This window comes from Atractosteus spatula, chromosome 3 (assembly GCF_055471065.1).
Source record: "Atractosteus spatula isolate fAtrSpa1 chromosome 3, fAtrSpa1.hap1, whole genome shotgun sequence".
Taxonomy (NCBI): Eukaryota; Metazoa; Chordata; class Actinopteri; order Semionotiformes; family Lepisosteidae; genus Atractosteus; species Atractosteus spatula.
In genome coordinates this window covers 22,487,749-22,515,670 of record NC_142708.1, presented here as the reverse complement: position 1 = coordinate 22,515,670, position 27,922 = coordinate 22,487,749, and the positions used below count along the sequence as shown (strand labels likewise).

Below are 27,922 nucleotides of genomic sequence, written 5' to 3'. Positions count from 1 at the left end.
CATTAGAACAGATGAAAACTTTCTTGTGATATTTTTGTGTCTCCAGTAGAAATTGTTTATATAAATATATATATAAAAAACAGAAAACAGAAATATCATTGTTTCTGTATAAGATAAGATGTACAGATGTATAGGTTTAAGATGTACAACAAGGTAAATTGATGACTGATGTTACAGTCCCCATTACATTACACTAGGCCTTAATGCAAGTCACAAAGTCAGAATGTATTTCATGTGTAATTTGATAGTACATTTTCTTTCATAAATGGTCCACTTTTCTGAATTTTCTTTTGTGTTCTAGAAAAGTTCACATAGATATGATTGTAAGATAAAGATTGGAGAAATATAAAGCCCTGCATTTCTGTGACATCAGATGTCACATGTAACGTTTTCTACAGGCAAAGCTGAATACTGTAAGTCCTCTGTAGGCATCAAACACTGCCTTTGAATCTTTAAAATGGCACACAAGTATGTGGAAAAATAAACAAGTAGTAACGATATTGCTTTTAATAGAGAAGATGATTTGTATAAGTGTTAAAGCCTTAATCATTCCTTCTGGCTTCATAGAGCCATAACAAATGTGTATTTTTCATGAGATTAATGTGAATAAATACAATATATGTTTTATTTTTGCATTCACGCATAACTTGCAAAATGAGTGCTTTATTCATCTTACCAAATACTGCACACTTGTTGTTTGTTAGGCTGTGACCTATTAAGCTCATCAAACACGTATTATCGATGCTTTACTGAGCCTTTGCTGCACCATCTTGACTTTTGGCTATTACTGGGGTGTTCTGACTATCCAAACTTATGAATTTTCTGAATAAAATCTGAAATTATTCTTCAACATGTGAAATGAGTGTTCAGTTGGATTTAAATCTGGAGACCGACTTGGCCAGTCTGAAGAACTCCTTAGTTGAACAGTCCATATGTTTTGGGTCATTGTAATGTATGGTAAAGCATCACCCATTAACTAATTTTCTTTTAAAGAAAAGAAACGTATGCATATCCAGGCCATGACATTACCTCCACAATGCTTCATGGATGAGGTGATGTTCTTTAGAGCATCTGCAGTTACTTTCTTTTTCCATACTGTGACATTTTCATCACTTCAGTAAAAGAATATTACGGTCTCAGCTCTCTTTTGGCTCATATTATACTTCTGAGAAGATCTAATCTAGCTTTTTTTCTGCTGTTGATGAAAGGTTTATTCCTTTCTCTAGCCTTTGTAATTCTACTGTCTTCTGCAAACTGTGGCTTTTAATACTGACCTCTCACCCCTGCACTGATAATTGTGTTAATGAAAACCAGCAGGAATATTGATTGTTCAAGATTATGGTCTATAAACACTGCACTAGGTTTAAAGTTCTTTTTTTCGAAAATCAGATTCACTAATTAAATAATAGGTTGTTAATTGAATTAACAAACATCGATAGCTTAGGTTAAACACATTTCATTTTCATTGTTCATCCTGAGAACCTAGAAATGTAGTGTAATTAATGACTATTTTTTTCACCAAAAGATGGAGTGCAAGAAAACAGGAACAGAGTAGGAAGGCTAGGATGTGGTCTAACAGACATGTAGTCTGCAATGAAATCATGACTGCTTAATGCATGGGTTCAGAGGAATAAATAGGGTCTAAGCTTTGCATGTTCATTTCAATTAATCTGTATCATGCTTCAACGGTTTTCTCTGTCCACAGCTTTCATAATAAAAATGTCATTGGCTGTAGTACATACAATGTGTGAATCACAAACATGAACTGGATGACTTTTATAAATTTATCACATTTGTCATTCACACATAATATTCTGTAATATTGCATATATAAAGATGTAGGTAAACTTAAGGGGCTTTCTTCAAGATCCATTTTGCTAATCAGCTAAAAGTCAGTCATTTAAATGTCATCAGGTAGGGGGCAGGATTAAAATAGATTTTTTTAAGTAAGCACTTCAGTTCTAGTAAAATAAGCATAAACCATTTTAAACACTGTTAAATGAAAAATGGCCTTGAAATCTAAATCTAGTGAAGGAATCATAACCTTTGAATGTTTCCTAATAAGTATCATAGTTTACCCTCTGAATGAAAAATCAGACACAACTGTTCATTTGTCTTCAACAGACACTGTAAAGGGAGTATAACGAACAAACAGTACTAATCTATTAATATTTCATAGAGATATAATTACCAGACTTCCTCAAACAGAAGTCAGACATACAAAGCTTTGTCTTAACACACTTGTCTAAGCTGTGGGACAAGGAAGTGAAGACCCCATGCACAGTGAGGACCTAATCAAGGGCTTAAGAATGATCTGGGGTGAAGGAGGGATGCAGAAAGACTCATGAAATGAGGAGAGAAAATCCATGACAAAGTCAAACCTCTTTCACTGAATTCATCTCTTTGCCTATTTGTATAATACACATTATTCTAAAAGTTTCTTTTTCATGTAACTAAAACTTTTAATAATATAGAATCTAAATCTACAAATATATTAATATTTTAGTGAAAGCTAAAAGCATTTCTTTTGGATTTTTTCACAGGCTTTCTGAAACATTCTGTAGCATTAAAAGTTACTTAAACACATGACACAAAAACATAACTTAAAGCCACTTTATCATTACTAAGATATTCACATTATATACTACCTCTGCCTTGTAACGAATATTTGCATGCAAATTTACTTCTCTCTTTAGACCAGTGCCTTTTTTCGGTTTTTGGTTAATTACGTTATTTTCTTTAAAGGACTTCCATATTTTAAAACTTTTCATATCAAGCACTGATAGCTTTATTACCACATTCTCAGTGTGTTCCAATATGTGCCCTATTCTTTGCCTTTCTTTTCTTATTGCACACTTACATACAGTATAGTATGGGCAACTATGCTGAGAAAACGTTTTATTGCAAAAGTATGTACTGACGATAAATAAGTACATATTTTTATAGGAACTGTATGAGAGCTGGTAAGGAATACGTTTATTTCAGACAAACTTACTTCAGACTGCATTTTTTCCAGTGTAAGGAAATATGGTAGTTTTTTCTCAAATCCTTCAAAAATGAATCACTGACTTTGTATGAACCTGCCTTCCTCACCTACCATCTGAACTGGACAGTGTATGAGCACTGGGAATTTGGCACGATCAAGTTAACGTTTTCTATATAACAATGACTTATTATTATACTTATTATTTTCACTATCCATACAATAAAATGTCTTCTGCATGGAGAAATTATTTATTCATAATTATTTACAAATCATTTTCCCAAGAAAGGTCAAAACTAAGCAACATATTAATCATTAATCATCTATCACATTAGATCACATTCCAACTAATTTGCATCATTTATGGAGACTACACACTGCACCTCAGAAAACTTCAGACAGAACCCTGCCCCAAAGGCAATAAACATTCAAATGCTCTATTAGTTGCTTCCTCTGTCTGAAAAAAGAGATCCTTACTGTAACAGAACCAAGCAGACTGTTAATGTCACAGCAAAAGATATACATGAAGGCCAACACATGTTGCTGTGCTTACGGCACAGTTACTATAAAAACTATAACCAATGATAATTGATAAGACACTATAGTTTTAGCAGGTCTTTCTTCTATTTTTGCTAAAACGTAAAGTGGAAAATAATGCTTGACATTTTCCTTGAACGAACTTTCTTAAAAAAACAGCAATTCCTTACCAAAAAACTTAAATCTTAAAAAAATGATCAACACCAAGACTTGGAGAAACAGTGGAGCTTTGTTTTTAGCATAAGGATTTCCAATCATGTGGTAAAACCAAGAACAAAAGGCCCTTTTCAGCAATAAGTGAAGAATAATAAACCTCTAGAGCATAGACTCCTATGCATCTGACTGCATGGTAATAAAAAAACAAGTGCAAAGGACACACAATTTGAAAAGACCTTTAATATAAGCTTGTTACATTTTGAAAACAACTGAAGGGAAATCAGCCTCTGCACAAAAAAATAAGGAAACAATGTTTGAAAAAGTGGAATGTGGGGAATTTTTACAAAACACTGTATTGAGTGTGTATATGTGTACAAAGCCCTAATTTATACCCATACACACTGCTAAAGTTCTTATGATGTCCTATCGTAATTACGTATGACTGCAGACCCCAGGACAGGAAGGCTTTTATAGACATAATCATAAACCTCTTTCATGGCCAGGGTATGTTAACACCTGTTTTGTTCCTCATTAAAAAAATAACACATTTTCATTGTGGCACCGGAATCTAATAAGACAATTATTTTAAGAGTTACTGTTCCTTTGCTATAAATAGTACTTTCGTGTTTAAAGTGTAGTTTTCAAAAATGGGATGCTAAACCTAACGTATCCTAAACACTTTATGTATACCACTCTTTGTGTTCTTAATGGAGTACCTGACATTTCCAAAAGAGACTGATTTTTTTTAAATTGTTTTAATGCTTTAATCTCTTGTTACCGCTACAAGCTTTACTCAGTGAAATATGAATTAAACCAGTCTAGAGCTGGGCTACTCCAATACTAACATCATTAAAAGTGATATTTCAAACCGCAAGATACAAGTCTTTCAGTTTGTTTCATGGTCTTGGTGATTGAAATAAAACATTTGCTCTTCTCAACCTACTTAAAATGTTCTTCCCCAACTTTAAAGATAGTGATTTTGTTCCAGTACAGTTTAAACATAAATCTACTTTCTACTCAGTCCATTACGCTACACTGGTCATTGTACAGACAGGCACCTGAGGATATCTACTCTTAGAAAACAAATGAACTAAGACATCCTGTGCCCTTCATCACTGAGACTAGCTATGGATTGAACCTCATATCTTTGTGGTATCACCAAGTTGTATATGCTTACAACTTGAGCTACTCTGTCCTATATTACTGCTCAAGCATAATTTTACTTTTTTTACAATCATTACTTAAGACGTATAGCAAACATTGCTAATCATTGTTAATCAAAACTTTCTGAGAGCTTGAAATTTCCTGAGTTTGTCTCTTATAAAAATATACCGCACTTTGCTTAGTCTATGCATTATTTAAATTTATGAAGTATTTGAGTACTCTTCAATGAACAAATGGGAAATGACTAACTTCAGAGACACTGCAACACAGCATTAGGATAAAATAGAATACTTGTTGGTACTTTTATTCTTTTTATTATACATTAGAATAAAAACATTTTCAAAAATTTTATATTAAAAAGCAGTCATATTGTTAAAAAATAAACTAATTCTATAGAAAAATTACTTTCATTTACTACTACTGATAGAAAAATACATAAGCCTACATTTAAGTATTCAATGCATGTACATTTTTTTTGGAAGACTTAAGAAACTGGACTGCAATTTCAAATAACAGTTTTACAAGTGCAGACAAAGTTTATTGCAGGACCCATGACAGTAAGACAAAAAAAATAGAAGTGATTGTTTCTCTTTTCCACATATTTATATAGACAGATGGAAAAAAACAGCACAAGTTCCTCTTTGTTCTGTCAGTAAGACTGAACATCTGTGGCTGTATAAGAAAGTAACCTAAATTTGTCAAGTTATGTCTCTTGCCAAAGAGGTTGTGAGACCTACATGTACCACAGCCTAAAAACATCCTGTATGAAAGTAAAAATGTATACCCTTGCCTGACATTTTAATTCAAATGCTCAGCTTTCGACTTAAGTCATGTTTATATTAAGTTCCTTTACAAGACAGCAGCACAATACACACTCGATATTCTACACATTTCCCTGTGTAAAATGAAAAAAGAATAAAATCAAGTCTGAAGCACTCTTGCACTGCCCCAGTACAAACATTTAAATTTTTAAAAAGTAATTTGCTTCTTTTAAATTCCTATACTCTCATTCCCAGCACCCACTCTGTGTTTTTGGCAGATATTACTCATACTGCAGCAAAGCAGGGTCCAACAGGTGGCAAAACAGAACCGCAAGGCTGAATGTGTTGTACAACCATTATATGACATTACATAGGAAAAATAAAACATTGCATAAATAACACTGGACAGATAAAACTGCACTAAAAACTCAGCAAAATGTACTTGTTGGACGCAAAAGACACTATTTTATAAGGAAAATGCAGGACGTAATCTTACAAGAAAAGTATTTTTGAGGCAAAGCAAGGGTGGTAAGAGTCTGCAAATTAGAATGCATCTGTGACTAATGTAAATTCAAAGTTCTAAGAAGGTAATTATGTGCATTTTACAGGTAATGCTTGTGCTTTCTAACTTTTTGTTTTTTATTCAATCCTGCACAAAGTGTACTTCCAATCTATCTTGTCCCCCTGGTAAATACATTATGTATCAAATTGTGCTTGTTATTGTTCTTCCATTTTCTTCTCTAGTCATGCTGATGCTGTCCTTGCATATTACCTGCATGCTCCACCCCTTTTTAGCCACTGAGCAGATTTAGGTAAATTACAGGGTCACCCATTTACAAGAAGGAACAAGATTCGCTGAGCACAAAACAAGAACAGAAAGGGAACCCTCACACAGTTCTTCCAAGGTAAAAGAAGAGTTACAAGAGGTAGAAGAGTTCTTTGGCTTGTCATATTAAAGTTATAAGATGGCATAGGGCGATGGACACAGGTTATTCAATTCAAGCTTTATTATACCCTCAGGGGACACTTGTCCAATACAACAAAAACATCACAAAGAATACAGTACAACAGTGCTTCAGAAGAAAATAATTATTTTGCATTGTTTGAGAGTGAGATTAAAGAGAGAAGAAAATATTTCCTGAGTTACACTATGGGACACATACTGTAGGCGTCTCCCAGATGAGAGAAGTATAACTTCACAGTGGAGCGGATGTGCCACACACTCCATATAGCCCTTATTTTACAACCCTGCTTTGTAGAGGACGTTTAGGCTGATCTGATTTGCTACACTGTTTTTGCTGCTTATCTTCACTAATTTTCACAACCTATTACAACTCATGGTACTGATGTTGCCAAACCAGCAAGTAAGACAGTTATAGGAAACATGTCACTGACATAAAACTCCATATTTTGAATGTTTAACTTCGCCATATGACCTTATTCATCTGGGCTTGGAACCTGAATACAATGCAATTCAGTTTCCATACTTTTGTGGTGTAGACAGGGAAAGGGTTGGAGCTGATTGAGCTGAGTTTTAAAATTGTACCATGCCACATGAAATTAGCAAGAAAAAGCAGAAGTCTCAATAGAATTGCACACAAAGTATCACAGTGATTAAGAAATATCTGATGATCAGTTAAATGTTACAAAATAAAAAAGAGATTTGCCATTTTTTGCATATGCAAAAAATTGTGTTGTGACAGTTAAGAATATGGTTATGTACTGTATATTCTATATACAGAACAGCCTATAAAGCACATAAGCTTTAAATACAACGCACAATACTTCTTGAACATGATTCATCCATTTTCTAACGACTGCTTCCAATTCAGGGTTGTGGGGGAGCCGGAGCCTATCCTGGCAAGCAACGGCCTTAAGGCAGGGTACACCAACAGGGTACGCAATGCCAGTACATCGTAGGGCAAACAGAGAAAAACACAAACACACACACACACTCACGCCAGAGCCAATTTTCCCAGAAGCAAATTAACCTACCAGCATGTTTTTGGATTGAGAGATGAAACCAGCGCTCCTGGAGGAAACCCATGTGAACGCTGGGAGAACACACAACCACCCCAGGTATGGAACTGAACCCAGGTCCCCAGCGCTGCAATATGCAGCAGTGCTAACCACTGCAGCACCATGTCATCTTTCTTGAATATGATATAAATCTTAAATCTAGGGGATGTTAGCACATACAGTATATATATATATTTATTCCATTGCACAAAAACTGCTAAGAACTGAAAAACACATATTATATTTTTAAAACCATTGTGACCCTTACAGTACATTTACTGTAATTCTTTACTATATAATTCAAAAGTATTTCTTTATGAATTCACTTGTACTAGATTTAAAGTATATAGCGGACAGGCTTTCCTGGTTCTTCATGGAAGAGCAATTCATGGCACAGTTCTGTGTTGACTCTTGGAAGGTTTACATGATTGTACATGTCTGTAGTTGAACTAGTAGTGCCTTAACATCTAACTATGCTCATAATTTGTATGCTGACTTTCATCCCTTCTGCTCTGGCACAGCAACCCTTAATCATCTCCTTAAAACTAAAGAAATCCCACAGCTACAGGTTTTCTACATGCAATAGTGCAAGATTCATCCTTAATCAAATGGTCAGTATTTGAGTATTTTTTACATGAATGTAAAGAGAATGACCATGGTTTAAAAGATAACTTCCACGTAGGAAATGGCAATGTAGTTTAAACAAACAGGAAACAACAATTAGCAGCATTTCAGCAAATTTGCATCTTGCAATGCTAAAATAATATAATGACTGTGTTAATGCTAAAATACACTATATTTCAAACTAAATAGGGTTAATATAAGTGGAGTAAAAGAGCTTTCCCATTTTCATTGGTTTACCATGTAAGTTTGTTTCTTAGTATGCCATAGACGGGATAACTTTTATCTTAATTTTACTTTACATTTGGATGTTTACTGGAGTTCAAGGATACAAAAAAACAAACATATCTCTTTCAGTACGGAAAGAGAACATAATAAAACTTTCTTTAACTGAAAAAAGCAACACCACAAATTTAGACAAATAGAAATAAACAGTAAATTACTCAGACAGTCCTTGTCCAAGCGTTAGTAAAGCTCTAAAGCTACAATATATCAGTATTTTAAAAAAGAATAGTTATTCATTTCACTTAGTCACTTGTTTTTTCCTGTGACACCTAAGACACGTGTACATGCTTCAAGAGATAACAAAGGTCTAATGTCAAAAGGCTTGTACAAATAATTAAGTCAATTAAAATAAGTAGTTTAATTTAATCATTCAATTTACAAAAGGACCTTTGACATTGTTATGAGGACAGATTTTTTAACATCCTTCAGTCAGCCATTTTTTTCTCTTCGTTAAGAGATAAAAAGAGATTTATTCTTTTATTTCAATTGCAAGATCAGGAACATATTATCTCTTCAGCATTTTTTTTTTGCTGTGGAGACCATATGGAGATGTCAAGTCCTGCTCTGTTTCAGACACATTTACTCATGATCTGACAGCATCTGCATACCTTTAGAATAAACTTGGACACCGAATGCAATATCATCTCCTGTTAAAACAACAGAGCCTTTTCCTGGCAAAGGTGGAACAAGACACCTTAATGGATTACGTTATACACTTATTCCATAAATAAACAGTGGTGCCTATGTTATTCCTACTAAAAAACCCATCGCACTCCACCAATGTCTTAATTGAGAGTCACTGGAGATCAAAATATATAATCTCAGTACATTTATATGATCTTTTACAGTTATAAAATGAGTTGTCCAATCTCAAAAACACAGTAAATTTTAATATTGGTCAGTGATTTAATAAACAAGTAAATCAGAGTACTTAGGTTCATAGAGCATGCATAAATTCGTCATGAAATAATGGAATAAAGGTAAAGTTTACTTTTTTATACAGATTAAACTACAGTTGCCTCAGAAGTACAGTATGCAATCCCCTTCAGAAATAATGTTTATCAGAAAGGCAAAAAGTGTAACAAAATATGCTAGATGTGATATAAAATAAAACTAGCAAAGACACAATAAATATTATTTTGGTGACAATTTTGTCCCCACAGATTATTATTTGTAAAATATTAATTGACTGCAATATACTGTATGTGTAAGGCACTGGCATGTTGAAATAGATGCAAGATATAAGAAAATTTTGAAACTCTATGTAAAAGTAACACACAGAGTATAACAGTTGTAAAAAGATCATTTGTTTATTTTAAAGCCATTTAAATTTAAAGGATATTAATCTACTTTTGCCAATAAAAGCTTTTTTTTACCGGACTGCAGTAGCTTAACCCAGATACTATAGATCTTGTGTAGCTATATCTGGAAAAAGGTTTTGCAACAGGCTATACTGATGAGCAATAGTGATTCTTAAACTACAGAGCTACTTCCTCAGACTGCACAAGGTTCTTCCCATTTTTAGAAGCGTTCCGTTTCCCTTGAATTCCCCCTCAGTCCTAATGCTTCCACAAACACAAGCAATCAACTCCTCTTTACTTACTACCATTTTTCCACAGTGTAGTAATTTGCTATGCTCCATCATTTCAAATTGGTACCAGATACAATTGACGCGGACTAACTAAATGTTAGTTCTTTCAAACAAAGCATAAGATGAAGACTACATTAATGCTGAGCATTATCAATAAATCTCTATCGGGATTAACCTACTGTAATTCTTGCACATTTTATTCATAATGAAAGCTGAGTATTCATCGTGAATAAGGTTCCAACTATGAATCCCATGAAATTCTGTAAAGTACTCAAATGTTACTTTTCCACTCTTTAGGTACAATCAAAACAAGTCACTAATATAATTTTCCCATGGAAAATGATCCTTCTTGCACAAGGAGTCATTAACATTCCTTTCAGTAACCAAATAATCCATTTCTTTCAGGTTGATCTTAGAAAAACATACCTTCTCCTGCTTCGCAGCTCATACTTGTGGAAGAACTCAGAGGATACTGCAATGTACTGTAGATGATGTACTCTTAAAGTAGAAGCATACAACTTCCCCAAAAATAAAAAATAAAGACGAGAGATTAAAAGGTTCTGTGAAGTCAGCAGATGAAAAATTCAGCATGCAGAAAGTGATTTCACCTCCTCTAAACACAACATACAGCCAACTGTCTGAAGTGCAGTCTGCCTTTCTCACATGCAAACGGCAAACAGATCCTATTTCTTGATCCTTCTGTAACTCTGGCTCCTGCGTAGGGTGGAGTTAATTTGCCAGCACATGCCTTTTTTCTTCAGTAAGTCATCAGATTGAAAGTAACGTCTTAAGGAGAACAGCAAGGAGGCTCAGCAGGCTTTGCCTTCCATTACAGTCAGCACAAAGCCTTTTCGACAGAGTAAGGAAATAAATTAAATGGTTTCTTTTAAATTGCACTTCTCAGCAGCACTAATTAACCAGTTATCTGGCAATGGAGTGGCACCTGCCAATTTGAAATGTTCCAGGGTGTTTCCAAACTCTCTTAAAGCATCGAAAAAAGATGTGGTGGTATTTACTGCTATTTTCTTAGTTTAATAAGAGGAACCATGATACAACATGTACAGTATGTGTCTGTTAACACAGACAAGAAAACTAAAGGCTCTATTTCATCATAAACAACATCATGGAGAGAAACCCTTTGTCCAATGACAAAATTCAATGAAGGTCTGGTAAATGTTTCCTTTTTTTCACTCAAGTGCATATTATTAAACTTTCTGTAGACGTATGTTGGATGTTCTCCCTGTCTTCACATGGGTTTCCTCCAGGTGCTCTGGTTTTCTCACAGTTCGAAAACATACTGTTAGGTTAACCAGCTTCTGGGAAAATTGTCACTTGTGTGTGTGGGTGTGTTGGTGTTAGTGTCCGTCTGCCCTCCAATGGACCCGGGTCCCATCCAGGGTGTACCATGCCTTGAGCCCGCTCCTTGCTGGGCTAGGCTCTGGATCCGCCATGACCCTGAAATGGAAGAAGTGGCTGGAGTATGGATGAATATTTTAAATGATTTTGCCTTCACTTTGATTAAAATTGATGATGATGATGATGACGACACGACTTCATCTGAATGTAAGGGTAATCTGAATAGAATCCCTTGTGAAAATCGAAAAAGAAAAACACAGATAGGAACCAATATGCCACGCTTATGAAGAGAAAAATGTCTGTAAGCCCTTAATATGGTGGGACAACACCTCGGCTCGCAGCACACTACAACAACAATCCAGCAGCAGAGTCAAGCCCCCTTTGTGATGAATCAAGGTTTGTACAGATTGTTTTGGTATTGAACTTATGGGCAATAGATTGTTTTGCAGATGCACAGAATGACCCACTAATTTTTCTGTATGACAGACAAATCAATGGGAAATGTCAAGCGTTGGAGGGAAAAGGGAAAGATCTGTGGCAAAGGGTTATGAACAGTGCTACGGTAAATATTTCAATAAATATTTCAATGACATACAGTGCCTTGCGAAAGTATTCGGCCCCCTTGAACTTTTCAACCTTTTGCCACATTTCAGGCTTCAAACATAAAGATATAAATTTTTTATTTTATGTGAAGAATCACCAACAAGTGGGACACAATTGTGAAGTGGAACGAAATCTATTGGATTTTTGAAACTTTTTTAACTAATAAAAAAATGAAAAGTGGGGCGTGCAAAATTATTCGGCCCCCTTGCGTTAATACTTTGTAGAGCCACCTTTTGCTGCGATTACAGCTGCAAGTTTTGCACATCGAGAGACTGAAATTCTTGCCCATTCTTCCTTGCAAAACAGCTCGAGCTCAGTGAGGTTGGATGGAGAGCGTTTGTGAACAGCAGTTTTCAGCTCTTTCCACAGATTCTCGATTGGATTCAGGTCTGGACTTTGACTTGGCCATTCAAACACCTGGATACGTTTATTTGTGAACCATTCCTTTGTAGATTTTGCTGTATGTTTGGGATCATTGTCTTGTTGGAAGATAAATCTCCGTCCCAGTTTCAGGTCTTTTGCAGACTCCAACAGGTTTTCATCCAGAATGGTCCTGTATTTGGCTGCATCCATCTTCCCCTCAATTTTAACCATCTTCCCTGTCCCTGCTGAAGAAAAGCAGGCCCAAACCATGATGCTGCCACCACCATGTTTGACAGTGGGGATGGTGTGTTGAGGGTGATGAGCTGTGTTGCTTTTACGCCAAACATATCGTTTTGCATTGTGGCCAAAAAGTTCGATTTTGGTTTCATCTGACCAGAGCACCTTCTTCCACATGTTTGGGGTGTCTCCCAGGTGGCTTGTGGCAAACTTTAGACGAGACTTTTTATGGATATCTTTGAGAAATGGCTTTCTTCTTGCCACTCTTCCATAAAGGCCAGATTTGTGCAGTGTAAGACTGATTGTTGTCCTATGGACAGACTCTCCCACCTCAGCTGTAGTTCTCTGCAGTTCATCCAGAGTGATCATGGGCCTCTTGGCTGCATCTCTGATCAGTCTTCTCCTTGTCTGAGCTGAAAGTTTAGAGGGACGGCCAGGTCTTGGTAGATTTGCAGTGGTCTGATACTCCTTCCATTTCAAGATGATCGCTTGCACAGTGCTCCTTGGGATGTTTGAAGCTTGGGAAATCTTTTTGTATCCAAATCCGGCTTTAAACTTCTCCACAACAGCATTACGGACCTGCCTGGTGTGTTCCTTGGTCTTCATGATGCTCTCTGCGCTTTCAACAGAACCTTGAGACTATCACAGAGCAGGTGCATTTATACAGAGACTTGATTACACACAGGTGGATTCTATTTATCACCATCAGTCATTTAGGACAACATTGGATCATTCAGAGATCCTCGCTGAACTTCTGGAGTGAGTTTGCTGCACTGAAAGTAAAGGGGCCGAATAATTTTGCACGCCCCACTTTTCATTTTTTTATTAGTTAAAAAAGTTTCAAAAATCCAATAGATTTCGTTCCACTTCACAATTGTGTCCCACTTGTTGGTGATTCTTCACATAAAATAAAAAATTTATATCTTTATGTTTGAAGCCTGAAATGTGGCAAAAGGTTGAAAAGTTCAAGGGGGCCGAATACTTTCGCAAGGCACTGTAAATTCAATCAGTCAAGACAGTGCTAACAGAATAGTTTTTATACACAGGCCTTCAAACAAATGAAGACATCTTCATTTAAGATACAAAATTCTTATCAGCACACTAATTAAAAACAAAGTTTGAAGAAAGAGCAGTGTACGCAAGGGGAATTAAAAAAATACTCGTTCAAATGTAATTTATTCCCTTGATAATTATAGCTTGGTAATGACTGAGACTGACCAAAACAAAACTCTTCTACTTCTGTCAAAATCCCGTATTTGGTATGGACTGTTGTCAGATTTACACTTTGTATGTCATGCCTATTCTAGTCGGAGCAGCCAGTAAATTGAATGGCATATTACCATAGTGTCAACAATGTGGCAGAACCTACTGTACTCTATTCCGATACTGTGGTGGAGTATGACCTTAGCACACAAAAGACCTGTTAGTCGGGTCTTTGAACCATTTACCCTTTACTGTACCCTTTCCTAAACAGAGCATATCTCTACAGGGAATAGCGGGGCCAGGATTCAGGCTGAACCAATCCTGATGTGATAAAATGACTTGACTTTCCCACCCTAATCTGATTAGTAATCCACTTTGCCTACCTTCCTTCAGCCTGAACTGGCAGCTGAAGTTACTCCATCCACCAGAGAGCTCCCATCTCCTTCCCTAGTGGAAACTGGCTCCTCCGAGAGTAGCTAAAGTAAAGCTAAGAGTAGTCTGTCGGGAGAGCGAGCTCTGCTAACCCCCTCGTACATCTAGAATAAACCAATTTCATATCCGCTGGGAAATACATTGACAATATAACTGTATATTACTTATTTCACCCTAAGTCAAAAGACGTGTGCTGAATCTTCACTATGCACTTTGGTACCATCTTTTAAAACTGGTCTTATCAAGAGACTGTTCTCACCGAGACACGCCTTCTTCTGTATTCTCTGCCTATTTAAACATAACTGGAACTGACTGCATCAGATCCCTCTGTTGCACCTGAATGAGTGTGCTCCTTTTCTCTCTAAACTGCTTATAAGCCACCCTCCAGTAGCTTAAATGAGAACCACTGTTCAGAGAGACAGCTATTGCAAAAACACATTGGGCTCTTCTTAATATCTGCATGCAATGCACATTTGATTCAGAAAATAATCTGCAGAATCCCAGAAAATATTTCATTTAGATGCAGAAAAAAATGAGCAAATTAAAGGTGATGTAGGCAAAATGGCACAACAGAGGTCAGCTTTTCTCACCCTGCAGTTCATTTGCACTGAACAATTACTGCTGCAAAAACACTATCTTAAATGTATTGTGACTTTTTCTGTTACTCCTTCTGTGTTGATACAAAATCTGACATATACACAAAAAAACAGTAATATTTACTCAACTGCAGGTGTGTAATCAATAGGAGGGTCACTTGATAAACACTTCCGTTTGTTATGTTAATCGATCAAAAACATTATGCAGTAGAATTTTCCCCACTCTACTGTCAAAAATCCATTACTTAAAGTACACACATCAGAAATAGGGAAAACATCAAATTAATTATTCACAACAAGCAATGTAAATAAATGCCTTAAAATGCTGCACATACTGTATCTCAGCTGATACAGCATGTGTCTACTTTCATACATTGAGCATATTGCTGAAATTGCTCCTTGTATGCCCAGCAATATCAACAAAATCTACCCCTAAACCTTCAGTTTCTTGTAAAAATGTCAATTTTTGTTGTTTTAATTGTTCTTTACCACAAGAAATGAAAGAACCAAATTAGTTTAAACATTATTTTAAGTATAATATTAAAGTACTATAACAGTACACAATATTATATTAATTCAGGTGGGTAGCTCCGTCAGCATGCGTAGGCTGCAAAGGAACAAGTAATAGATTTATTCCAGGCTGAAAAGAGAAGAAAGAAAACACAACGTTTCTGCCATGGAGCCTTCTTCACCTGTCACCTGCCACCAGCTTCTTGACACCTGAAGAAGGCTCCATGCCTTTTTTTAGCATGGAATAAACCTATTACTTGTTCCTTATTATATAAATGTCAACCAAAGAAGGCTCCACAGCCGGAACATTGTGTTTTTTTTCTTTTCAGCATGGAATAATTATTATATTAATGTGTATCAAATGAATGATAGGCTGAATGAACTAAACCTTTTTACTTTTGAACATAGAAAACTATGATGTGACCTGATCCAAGTATTCAGAATCCTCACAGATACTGACAAAGTCAACACAGATTCTTCATAACCAACAGTGAAATGGTGAAAAACAAACCAAATACCACATGTATAAACTATGTGTCTGTCTGGTTAAAATGAATGCACTATTCACTCACATACTGTAATACCGACACATATTAAGACAGGGATAAACAGATAAAAAATATTATGTACTGTAATTATGACTCATTTACCATAATGCTGACTTTTTCAAGACAGGAAATATAGAAGCAGTATTGTTGGTTAAAATGAAACATTATGACAATGAACTAGATACCTATCATCAAATATGGTTATTGCATTTTAACATGTGACACAAAGATTCTTGTGCATTGAGTACAGTATATCCTTTTGTCAGCATTTACAACTCCTTGTTTAGTTGCTAGGCCTAATTATTGACCTAGACAATACCTAGGTGAATCATTTTTTTAAACATCACAAAGTATCATGTTGAGGTGGTAATGTTAGTCTGACACGCCTTTTAGGAAAATCCAAACTACCTTCAACACTTCAGTTAAAGAAAGACAATAAGATGCAGCCCAATTTAAATTTCACAAGTTTTTAACTGTTTTCAGACACATTCACAGCTATCAATTTTTACAATACCTAGTGCAAAGTAAGCAAGGAGACAACAAAGTTGAAAGACGTCTTTGAACAATATTAATGCCTAAGTGTAAGTACAAATAAATGAGTAGCACATCAAGAAGAAAAATCTTAAGACCATGATTATATGTTTAATTCTTTTATTTCACCAGTAAAGTTGAGAACAAATTAATTTTTTGCATGATAATGGAGAACAATTCAATTGCAATTACATGAATCTGAGTAAGAGTATTCTGAGTGGTGTATCTTGCTCAAGGGTATATCAGTACCATTTGGATACTTCCAGAATACATCTATAAATTGTGTAAAAGACACCTAGCTATTTGTAGAACACCTGCAGAAAAAGTAAACTACCATACATAATAAAATTGATCAGAAAATATTCTAAACAAACAATACTCACATTTTCAGCAAAACAACTGTATGCAGTTTGAACCTTGAAAAAGAATCACATAGAATGCATATTGTATAGCAGAGCCACATTACCCAATAAGGGGATTAGAATAAATCTAACAACTCCGATTGCAACACAATGAGATGCAGAAAGCAGGTTGAAAAACACTCTATTTCATCGCGTGAAATTCCCAAGTACTGTAGCTGCAGTGTGACTTTCTTCCGTAAGAGGGAGACATTGCTCAAATAAATTTAACTGAACCTCAATTTTGTGGCCTTGTATGTTTTTCATGGTATCATTTTACATTATTCAAAAGTGAAATTGCAGAGTAGAAAATGATTTCCAAGATCTATTACCATTACACATTGGAATTTTCATAGAGAGAGATGTGACAGGTATGGGCATGTAGGAGATTATCCTGCTTAGCCTGACAGTTTTTGGGATGGGGACAATAGATTTCTTTCACAGAAAAGGGATGATGTGTAAATTTACAATAACAAGCAAACTAAACATATCACATAGTTGAGCCCTATAAGATTTAAGAACTCTGCTACACATTATCTGGGCCCACACTCTTTCTTACACTAATTCTCCTAGACCGCCCACCCACATTTACTGTATCAATCTTAATAAACTCCTCAGATTTGGAAAAGTCAGCACTGTTATCTGTGGTGGTTGTAGTTTTAAATTCAAAATAGGTATAAAACATATTTAAGATGTTTGCCAGTTACTGACCATCCATGCCATTTAAAAGTCAAAATATTAGCATTACTCTTCTGAGAAACACTGGCCATGGATTTAATGCCCTGCCTGAACCCTCGTATCACGCATTGCATTATATACTCTATTTGTCCCTGTACTGACCTTTTCTTTCTGCATCAATCTCTGTGTTCCCCTGATTAAAAGTAAGTTATTTTTAATCCGTATATTTTACTACTCCTACCCATGGTTACCTATGCCTTCTTACTGGAAAAAGCCTTAAAGCATCTGCAATCACAGAGTCGCAGGACAGTGGCGCGGTGGTTAATAATGGTGCCTCACGGTGCTAGAGACCTAGGTTCAACTGCTGGGGTGCTGTCTGGGTGGAGTTTGTATGTTCTCTCCATGTCTGAGTGGGTTTCCTCTGGGTGCTCCAGTTCGTTCCAACACTCCAAATATATTCTGATAAGTTAAGAGAGAGATCACTTTATTGGATATATACAATTTCTTGTATTAGGAATTTGTCTTTTTTCACAACTTGCTCTTCATGAGACCCACAGACAGGGAGAGAAGCTTGGGGTCAGAGCACAGGGTCAGCCATTTACACGGCACCCTGTGAGCAGCTGGAGTTAAGGACCTTGCTCAGGGGCCCAACGTACTGTAGTAGGATACGAACTGGCAACCTTCCAGCCACAGGCGCAGATCCTTAGCCACAGATCTGCGCCTGTGGCTGGAACACAGCCCCAAGTTAAAGGTTAATTGGCTTCTGTGAAAACTGACCCTGGTGTGAGTGTGTGCATGTTTGTATCTGTGAGCCCTGCTATGGAATAGCGTCCAATCCATGGTGTATCCTGTCTTGCATCCCTTGCTTGCCAGGATAGACTCCAGCTCCCCCGTGATAAAGCAGTTAGAGAAGATTGGATAAAGTGGTTAGAAAATGGTTGGGTGGTGTCCAAACAGAAAGAAATATAAAAAGACATAACATCAACAAGTTCATGAATATCCTCTGATATATCTCTAAATTCTATTATGTGTAGTCAGAATAGCTCTTTGTCTCTTCAGTATTTTCTTTGTCCTAAAGTTTTATTCATCTCATCTCCAGTTTATTTCTCATGAACAGCAGCTGATAAACTGGCCTGAGAAGCACTGTACTGTGATTAGACCAACACAGCAGAGTCCTTGCAAAGGATAAGTGGGTATTTGAAACTGTCCCATAACATCAATCAATAACTCTGCTCATCCGCATGTAACAGATCGCATATTGATAAGTATGAAGGTACTATGACTATCAAATGTACTTTTTATATTGACACAAAACATCCTATAATATCAATGTGAAAATAAAACTATACAGATCCTCCAAAATTAATTATATATTTGAAACAGAAAATAACTGCTTAAGTATTCACCCCTCTTGAGTCAATATATGGTAGAGGCATCTTTGGTAGAAATTACAGTCACGAGTCTTCTTGGATAAGTCTCTCCAGCTTTGTACAGTTCATCTGGAATTTTTGCCCATTCTTCTTTGCAAAATTGCACAAATTACCTCAAGCTGGATGGGGACCATTGGTGGAACAGCAATTTTCAACTCCTTTTATGTCAATTAATCACAAAAAATCCCAATTAAATATGATTATGATCCATATTGCAACACAATAAAATGGATGTTTTAAAGTGCAACTGTTAATATACCCCAAAATGTATTAAAGAGCATCTGGAGATGCGATATTTAGTTTCTCATTAACATCAAAAATAATTTCAGAAGCCTCTTCCACATTAGCTAAAGGGTGAATGTGAACACTCATAAAAAGCTGAGGAAACTCTCAAGGGAGACAGAAAGGATGCAGAGAGATGCTAAGCAGTTCAATGTCAGGTGTACACACACTCTCGGGATAATAGTTTGACACCAAGGATTGTTTACAAGTAGCCAGATCCCTCCCCCATGATGTTTACTTGTGACTTCCTTGTCTTTATCCAGCCAGTGTAATGAAAACCCATAGTGCTTAATTTCATCATCCTGCAATCTTGTTAAGCCATGTCTCAATAAAAGCAAGTATGCAGGCATTGCAAAACTTGTGCAACTACCAACATTAGCATGCAGCTTGTGCACATTGCCCTTCAGTGACTGAACAGGAGACAGAATCATAGTTGGCAGCGTGAATTTGTTTCTTCTCTCCTGGAGTTTGCATTTCAATCCTTTACCTTTATTCTTACCTTGCATTTGCTTTGAACGATAATTAAAAGCCTTATTCTGTGCAGCACAGAGGATATCTCGAGAAAGCCGGCAAACAGTGTAGCCAATGGTAGGAACACATTGCACCTTAAGAAGAAATTCAAGGCTGTATTTCAAACCAGCACTGCCATTAGAATAAATCACCTCTGGCTTACAATAAACCGAGACACCAACGCCATTATGTATAAAATTATGAACCCAGTGTAAAACTGTCTACACTCAATGCAATACTGCTTACGTTTATATAAGCAGATTTACTGCATGCTGCCCCCTTTTCCTAAAATAATTGCATTTTCACTTGTGAAAGCTGACTTTTTAAATTATTTAACATACTTATGTTTTATGAGGTTGGAAAGCAAGCATTTTCATCATCGTCTCTTTAATCCATTTCTCCACAAGAGTATGCCCATTCTAATTTTACAATCCTCGGAATTGTAGTGTTCTCTACGTCACTAGATATTATGACAAACTACTGTACAGTATTCACTAAAGTAACACATCTGTCGACAATGACGTTGTTATTACAATTAAATGTCTGTTGTTTGCCCTGTACAATTAATTAGTACCAGGATTCCAACGAATATACAGGACATTTTATGCCCTGGGAAGTATTACAGATTTCCTGGGACACCTCCACCTCAAAAAGAGAAAAATCCCAGTGAAACCTGTGAAACCTGTACAAGTGGTTTTAATCATTCAGCACTCTCCACCCATTATTGGTGAGAACTCACTGGCCTGCAAGGAATAGCAATAGCAAAGCAAATCCCTTACCAAGTTGTATCATATTGTCCTTTCTGTATCTTGTTTGAACATCAACAAATCTAAACCTATAAATTTAATTAGAACAAAGAGACAAGAGGCAAGACAACAAAGAAAGCACACAAACATGGACAAAAACTCATCGCAGGTTGCTACAGATCTGGCACCACAAGTCTAACATTTAGAATTAGCAAAATTTAACAACAAAAAACAGAAAAGTTAAAAACAAAGACGATGAGTAAAGGTTGCTAAGCAACTTCACATACTGTATTAAGGACAGAACATGCAGTCATTAGTACAGTCATAAAGAAACTTCAAAATAAAAGCATGTTTTTAATTTAGATCAATGATGAAATGATCAATTCAACTTATGCTTTATATTAACTACCTTTTTAACACAGAATAAAACATTAAAAAAGATCTTTATTACAAACACTTTGCAAGTGTTTTGTAGTCTACAATAACCATTATCTATCATTTATAAATGTTATGTTAAATTGTCATAATATAATCAGTATGTGGTAAAAATTATTTGACATAAGTCTGTTTAGTTTAAATACATTGAAAACATAATGGTATTTTAAATGTATGTACATGGCAGAATATAGAAATGTAAAATCATCTGGAGGATTAGTCAAAAGGTTCACTGCTGTGCAAAAGTCTTTAACATTTCAGCTGTTACAATATGTGATACATTCCCAGAAAGTAATGTCCCACTTTTTTTCTAGGTCAGAATGTGTTTGACTACTAATTGCAGTGGGGTTCTCTGAATGTTTCAAAACTCTGAAACAGGAAGTGAAAAATCTAAATCCAAACTAAATGACACCAAAAGTACTATTCTCCTGTGGCATTCTTTTTTTTAATTGGTGGCATTAATATCATGCATGTTGTGAGAATGAACAGTTCACTCAAAGCCTCCACCAGTGGTTTTGACTGCTATAACAAAGTCCTCAACAATAACAATCATAATTCATATTTAATATAATAACCACTATTAAAGCATGCCGTTTAGAAAACTTCATCTTGATCGAAATCTTCAAAAACTTGAACACACCAATCCAAGGTAACATATTCATGAGCAGCCAATGAGCAGTGTGATAGTAGTAAATCCTTCATATTCACCAGTGAAATCCAATTCTCTCTTTATCAGGTGTTCATTAACAATTTGTTCCACTCTATACATCCATGCAATCTGAGAAATAACAGCTTCAATTAACCATAGATTATGCTGGAACACAGAGATGTGCTGTTCACAAACAATTTGTTCTTTGTGAATTAATCATTATAGTGAATCAAATGAATTGATTTATGAGTACCCACATAATTTGGTCATTTGATTCACCAAGTTTTTCAGCTCAGTAAAACTAGTCAAGTATCAAGCCTAACGTGCCTACACAGGAGATAATTCAGTTCCAGTCTCACAGTAAATGTTAAACAATTTTATATGCCCAACCCCAAGTGAAACACACTTAGCCTTCTGAATAATGAAGTGTGTGATTTTGAGAGATAGGGGTAAATAATGTTTTTGCTGTTTATTTCTGACAGCTGTATTGATTCAATTTTCTAAAGCTTCCTAAATCACATCAAGCTATAATAATAAATACTGGATATACTAACTACAAGAGGAATGCATCATTTATCTGTTTTAAAAATTCAGTAACTGATACATTATTATGTATTAATTTGTCAATGTAAATATGCTCAAGAATACGCCCATAATAAAATGTGATAATGTTACTACTTTTTTAGTTTTCCATTACCATTTCACTGTTAAAAACTTTTTTATTTGATATGTTCAGAAATATGAATGTATAAATTGGCACTTACTCATTTATTAATTTCAGTAGGTTCCTGCATGTATAATTTAAAAAAAGCATGTAAAAGTTTCTCAAACTACATATCTACCTATGTGGAAGAAGGAAAACTATCAATTTCACGTTATTACCTTGTTTTTCATTTAGTTTCTTAAATGATTAAGCCTAATTTCAGTGATTATTTTGCGGAATATACCATTGTATATTCAAATTCCCTGTACTGTATTGCTGTTGAACCCTTGAGCAAGATATTTCACTTATATTGTTCCAATAAAATGCTCTGCAGTCATCACTGTAAATGAGAATGTGATCACAATGGACATACAGTACAGTACCAGGTAAAATAAAGAAATAAAAATAGCACCCATCACAGAATAGATATAAAGTTTTATGTACCAATTATCAATGGACGTATAACAACATTAAGCAAAAAAGGAAAACATGATAAACTAAAGGTCAATATGGTTAGCAAAATCTAATTTTAATTAACGGTGCAACTTTATGTTCATTATGTTTACACATCAGATAATGTCTGATTATTCAGTGTTCAGGATATGTGCTACAGTCATGGAAAATGTTATCGTATTTCTGCTGTGCATGCTCAAGAGGGACTACCTCATGAAAACTGTAGCCAGTAAACCTACATAACCTACATAAACCTACATAATACTAAGTCCACGTAAAATGGTTATTTAGCATAAAAATGATGGAAATACTATGCATTTTTAATTGCCTTGCCATGAAATTAATTGCTTACTAGTGACATAGAGAATTTAAAGTATACTACTGACAGGTTGGATTGTCATTTTAAATTAATCCTATTCAAACTATTTAAATGCCATCTTTTGCAAATTAGAGCATAGTGAGCATAGTATTGTATTCTCCTGACTGCCACTGCAATTACACAATGCTCTAACTGAAGGTGTCCGATCTGGAAGAGTTTCAAAATCTATCTTAACTGTCTTATTCTTTATATGATTATCTACTAGAATCTTAAGAATGTCATTCTGTATGTTCTATGTTGTGAATTGAGACTTGTTTTCTTCAACAGAAATGATTGCACTAACAGACAATCATAGCTTTCATTTGCATTGACTGTTAATATAGAGGGAGGGACGCATTCACAAAATTACTATTTATATTAGTAAAAATTTGCAAACTGCATTGCTTTTTCAGGCAGCATGGTGGCACAGAGGTTAGCATTAATGGTCAATTCCGGACTTGGTGTGCTCTCCGCTTGGAGCTTGTAAGTTCTCCCCATGTTCGTATGGCTTTTTGCTGAGTGTTCCGGTTTCTTCCCACAGCCCAAAGACATACTGGTTGGTTAACTAGCTTCTGGGACAACTGGTCCTGATGTAAGAGTGTGTACTGTATGTTCATGCCTCTGTGTGCCCTGCAATGGACTGGCATCCCGCCCAGGGTGTATCCTACATCATGTAGGCTAGCATTCCAAGATATTGATCAAAATTAAAATGCATTTTGTAACATCTTGATTTCAAAGACTTTAATTTATTTTCAATATGGACTTCTCACACTTCATAAAAAGTGTTCCTCAAACTTTAATGTAAGGCATTCAAAGTTAGGCAATTTGTAAAGGCCTAATATATATACAGTATATATTCAGTTACATATTCACACATTCATATATTCACTTGCACAGCCCCTCTGGATATTTCATATTCATGAGATTCATGATGAATAATTGCATTTAATGCATCTCTTACAGAACGTCCCCTTGCCATTTATATTGGCAAAACAGGAAAAAGGCTGTCTGACTGTTTCAGGGAACAAGTCAGGAGTATTGAGGATTAAAGATCTCCAAGCCATGGTTACACTGATCTTTGTCTTTGTGTCCTTTTACAGAGTTTGCAGGACTCTCTTTCCAGAAAGACATCAGAAACTGAGATTATCCTTAAACCTGGAACACACCTCTACCAGATCTCAATGAGAGATTTTCTTTTTAGAACCTCGCTATTCATTTACAAATGCCAGATTTTCACACCTCTCCCTGAGATTTCCATTTGTTTGTACATTCTTTGTCACCTGCTGTGCCCTGCTGTTTTATTCTCCATTGTTTTATAAACACTGCATCTATTCTCTCAACCACATGAAGAAGCTTCAGGAACACAAAAGTTGCAAAAAAACAAGTTGTTTTTTTTATTTACTTTTCAGCATGGAGTTAACCTTTACTATAACCTATAATTATGCTTAAAAAAGGATTTCTGTGAATTTTGGCTACTTCAATTTGTATTAGAGACTTGCACACATCCATATTACTTAGTGCTCGCTAAAAGGAAAATCTCTGGACAAGTTAAACCAAGCAGTCCACACAACCACATTTTTATAATTTTGTGAATAAAAATTGTTTCTTGGGCACAATGACCAGAAATACTATACCATTCGGTAAAACTAAGATGTCAGCCACTTGAAACTAAAACTGAGAGATGTAATTCCAAATGAAGTGCAGAAAACCAAAATAATTTAGTTTACACAAACTAGGCAAGTGGAAAAAAAGCAGTTACTAGAATTTTGTTTGGACAACTCAACTCCTGATATCTAAACCTGTAGCTGTCGCAGAACAGAGTTTACACCAATATGCTGATGTTCAGTAGGAAAATAAGATCACGACCAGATCAGTAATCAGCTCATTCTATGTGGGATGAGCTCTACGAAAACAATGGCTGTGTCCATTGGGATGTGATGACAATGTTTTTTCAGTAGTTCCGCCAGGAGGATTTTTGTGAGGTGACATAATGGAGAGGAAACCTGTGTTATTTTTGCTGTAAAGCATTAGCAATTAGTGGCATGGATTTGGTCTACAGACCTTGGTATATTACATCTGGTCAAGGATCACTAGTGATGTGTTATACATTGATTTGTGTTCTAAAAGAAAATCATGATACCTAGAGGTAGTAAACACAATTGGTTTGCACTGAGCTTAAAGAGGAATTTTGTAGGGGTTGTTTGAAACAAAATGTGTCACTTTCAACTGTCTAAAAACACTCAGATCTAAAAGATCTTCATCTACAAGGTGTTCATCAGAATATACTCCTTTTGTCAAACCTAAAGCAGTCAATACCATATTCAGTCCTGTCTACTTCACATAGTGATAAATGTCAGTTGGTTTTCCTTCTTTACACAATCATTATGGTTTATTACAATCTAAGAAGACAGTGTTCATACTGTACACATTACTCTTTACATGTCTTTACCCTGACCAATCCTGTATCTGGCTCCTAAAAATCATCTACAGCATCCATTCATTTTCTAACAGCTTCGTCACACAGACACAAACACAAATACAGACACACACATACTCACACTCCCATTATTATCCCAGAAACACAGCCCCACCTGGAAGATGCAACGGCAGCCATAGTGCACCAGTCCGCTCACCACATACCAGCTATCGGTGGGGAGGAGAACATAGTAATGAAGCCAATTCATAGATGGGGATTATCAGGAGGCCATGATTTGTAAGGGCCAATGGGAAATTTGGCCAGGATGCCGGGGTAACACCCCTACTCTTTTCGAGAAACACCCTGGGATTATTAATGACCACAGAGAGTCAGGACCTCGGTTTTACATCCAAAGGATGCACCTTTTTACAGCATACAAAATGTAAACGAACTTTGTTGATCAACACTTGGTCTGGGTGACTGACTAATTACAACATCCCAGGATGTGGCACGTACCGAAAGTTACATTCAACTTAAAGCTTTTGTGAATTGCTCCTTTTCCATTTCCTAGGAGTTCTGAATTAGATGCATTATTTATCTGAGCAGATTAAAACACAGTTTATTGAGAAAAAACAATGAAGTGAAAGTTATTTCAATACACCAAATGTTTCAATATGGAAGGCCAGGTGCTTTCTGGTTACTTTTTTGGGAATTTATTTACAATTTTAAGGGGAACTACATTATACTGACTCAGTCTGCTTAATGAGGCAGCAAGGCTACTATTATTATGTTTAGGATTAAGTACTCAGAAAAAAAAAGTATAATAATGTTTCTTTTGCCTTGAACAGAAAATCGCCCTGGCACTGTTCAACGCCATCCCAGTTTCTTAGGAATGTTGAGGAGATAGGAGACCCACAATTAAAATGGGCTGACTCACTAAAACAAATGAGGACATTGTAAACTGAACTCTTCCTGGCACCCCCGGTGATTAACTTCCTACAGCAATGCCTCTTGGGCAGTAACTCCCAATGGGAGACACAACTGCACACGAACCCCAGATGAAGTAGAATCCACCAATAAGCAATGTTAATATTCTCATATGAGCAATATTGCCAGTTTTCATCAAAATAATTCCTAGCAGCCGTAAGGTATTCCTTGAATTTTCTGTCACAATGTTTGGTTCTGTAAATTTTGAAACTGAAACATTTCACTGTACACTATGCCTGGCAAAAGATCACTAGTCCTTCTAGGTAGACTATTGTTTTCCATGTCACACCATGCCATAGTTGCTACAACAAAACTGAAACACAGTTCATTTGTGTGCTCCTAAAAACTAGAGGAACAGGTTTATATTACATAACCCCTAAATTTGTTTTGTTTTTTTTTACGCTTGATACATTTGATAAAGAGAATTTCTGGGTGACAAAATAAATTCAATTCTTCTTATAAAGTGCATAAGAAACATTACTTAGACTTCTGATGTTTATTTTATATAATTATACATTTTTCCATAGCATCTAACTGTATTGCAACATCCTTCAGTCTTGTTTGTGACAATTAGATCACAGAAAGGAAGGGAAAGAGAACTAATTGTTTTTTTTTTAAATGAGCTATAATTTACACGGTCCTGTAAGGACCTGAATATCTGAATATGTGCACAGCAAAACTGGACTGTAGGAAAGTCCACAAGTTATATAGTGTGTCCATTGGATGACACCTAAGAGACATTATTTCTACTCCAAATTTCAGAGGCTATGAGCCTGCCAAACTTATTCCTCTTGAGATTGTGTTTTAAACACATTAGCATTACTGAGATTTTGTTGTTTACTTTGTGGGATGATACAAAGGAGAAAAGAAAACTTGAAAGGTTTGATTTCTACCAAGAAATCAACAAGGAAAGATGTACAATGTACTTTACCAATTAAAAAGAAACTGGAAAATGGTTTCAATAAATATTTATATTTAGGAACTCATGCATTTTAATTAAAAAACAAGGGCTGCATCAGCTGAGAGAATTTAATTTTTAGCAAACTCTCTGAAGATTCCACTTGTACAATGAAACAAAAGTACTACTAGATTGATGGCTTTATGTGAAAGAAGAATATTTTCCTTTTGTATAGGTGTTATTCATTCTTACTTTGTGTAATAACATAAAAACCCCTTGAAGTACCCTCCTTGGTTTCAATATAACTTTCCTAAGTTTCTGTTCTTTGCACTGACTGATGGTTTCCACATCCTCTGCAGAAACAGTGCCAATATTAGTGTACAAATCAATCTTAATCAAATTTAACAATCTACAGCATAGCAAAAACATGGGCAGACATTTAGAAGTGAACAAAGGACTGCAAATAAAACTAAAATATGAAAG

At 35.7% G+C, this 27,922-nt stretch overlaps 1 protein-coding gene across 2 annotated transcripts in view; it reads right to left on the bottom strand.

The window, feature by feature from the left end:
• The window catches only part of LOC148837567 (tumor necrosis factor alpha-induced protein 8), a 40,530-nt gene that overhangs the window by 3,349 nt on the left and 9,259 nt on the right, over window positions 1–27,922 (bottom strand). The window contains exon 1 of one of the 2 annotated variants that reach the window (XM_088912190.1): window positions 10,544–10,842. The exons of the other annotated variant lie outside the window; for it this stretch is intronic. Within the exon in view, the coding sequence (XP_088768316.1) occupies window positions 10,544–10,565 (22 nt within the window). The 5' untranslated portion in view covers window positions 10,566–10,842. Of the gene's footprint in view, window positions 1–10,543; window positions 10,843–27,922 lie in introns of those variants that run through there. 2 annotated transcript variants of the gene reach the window in all.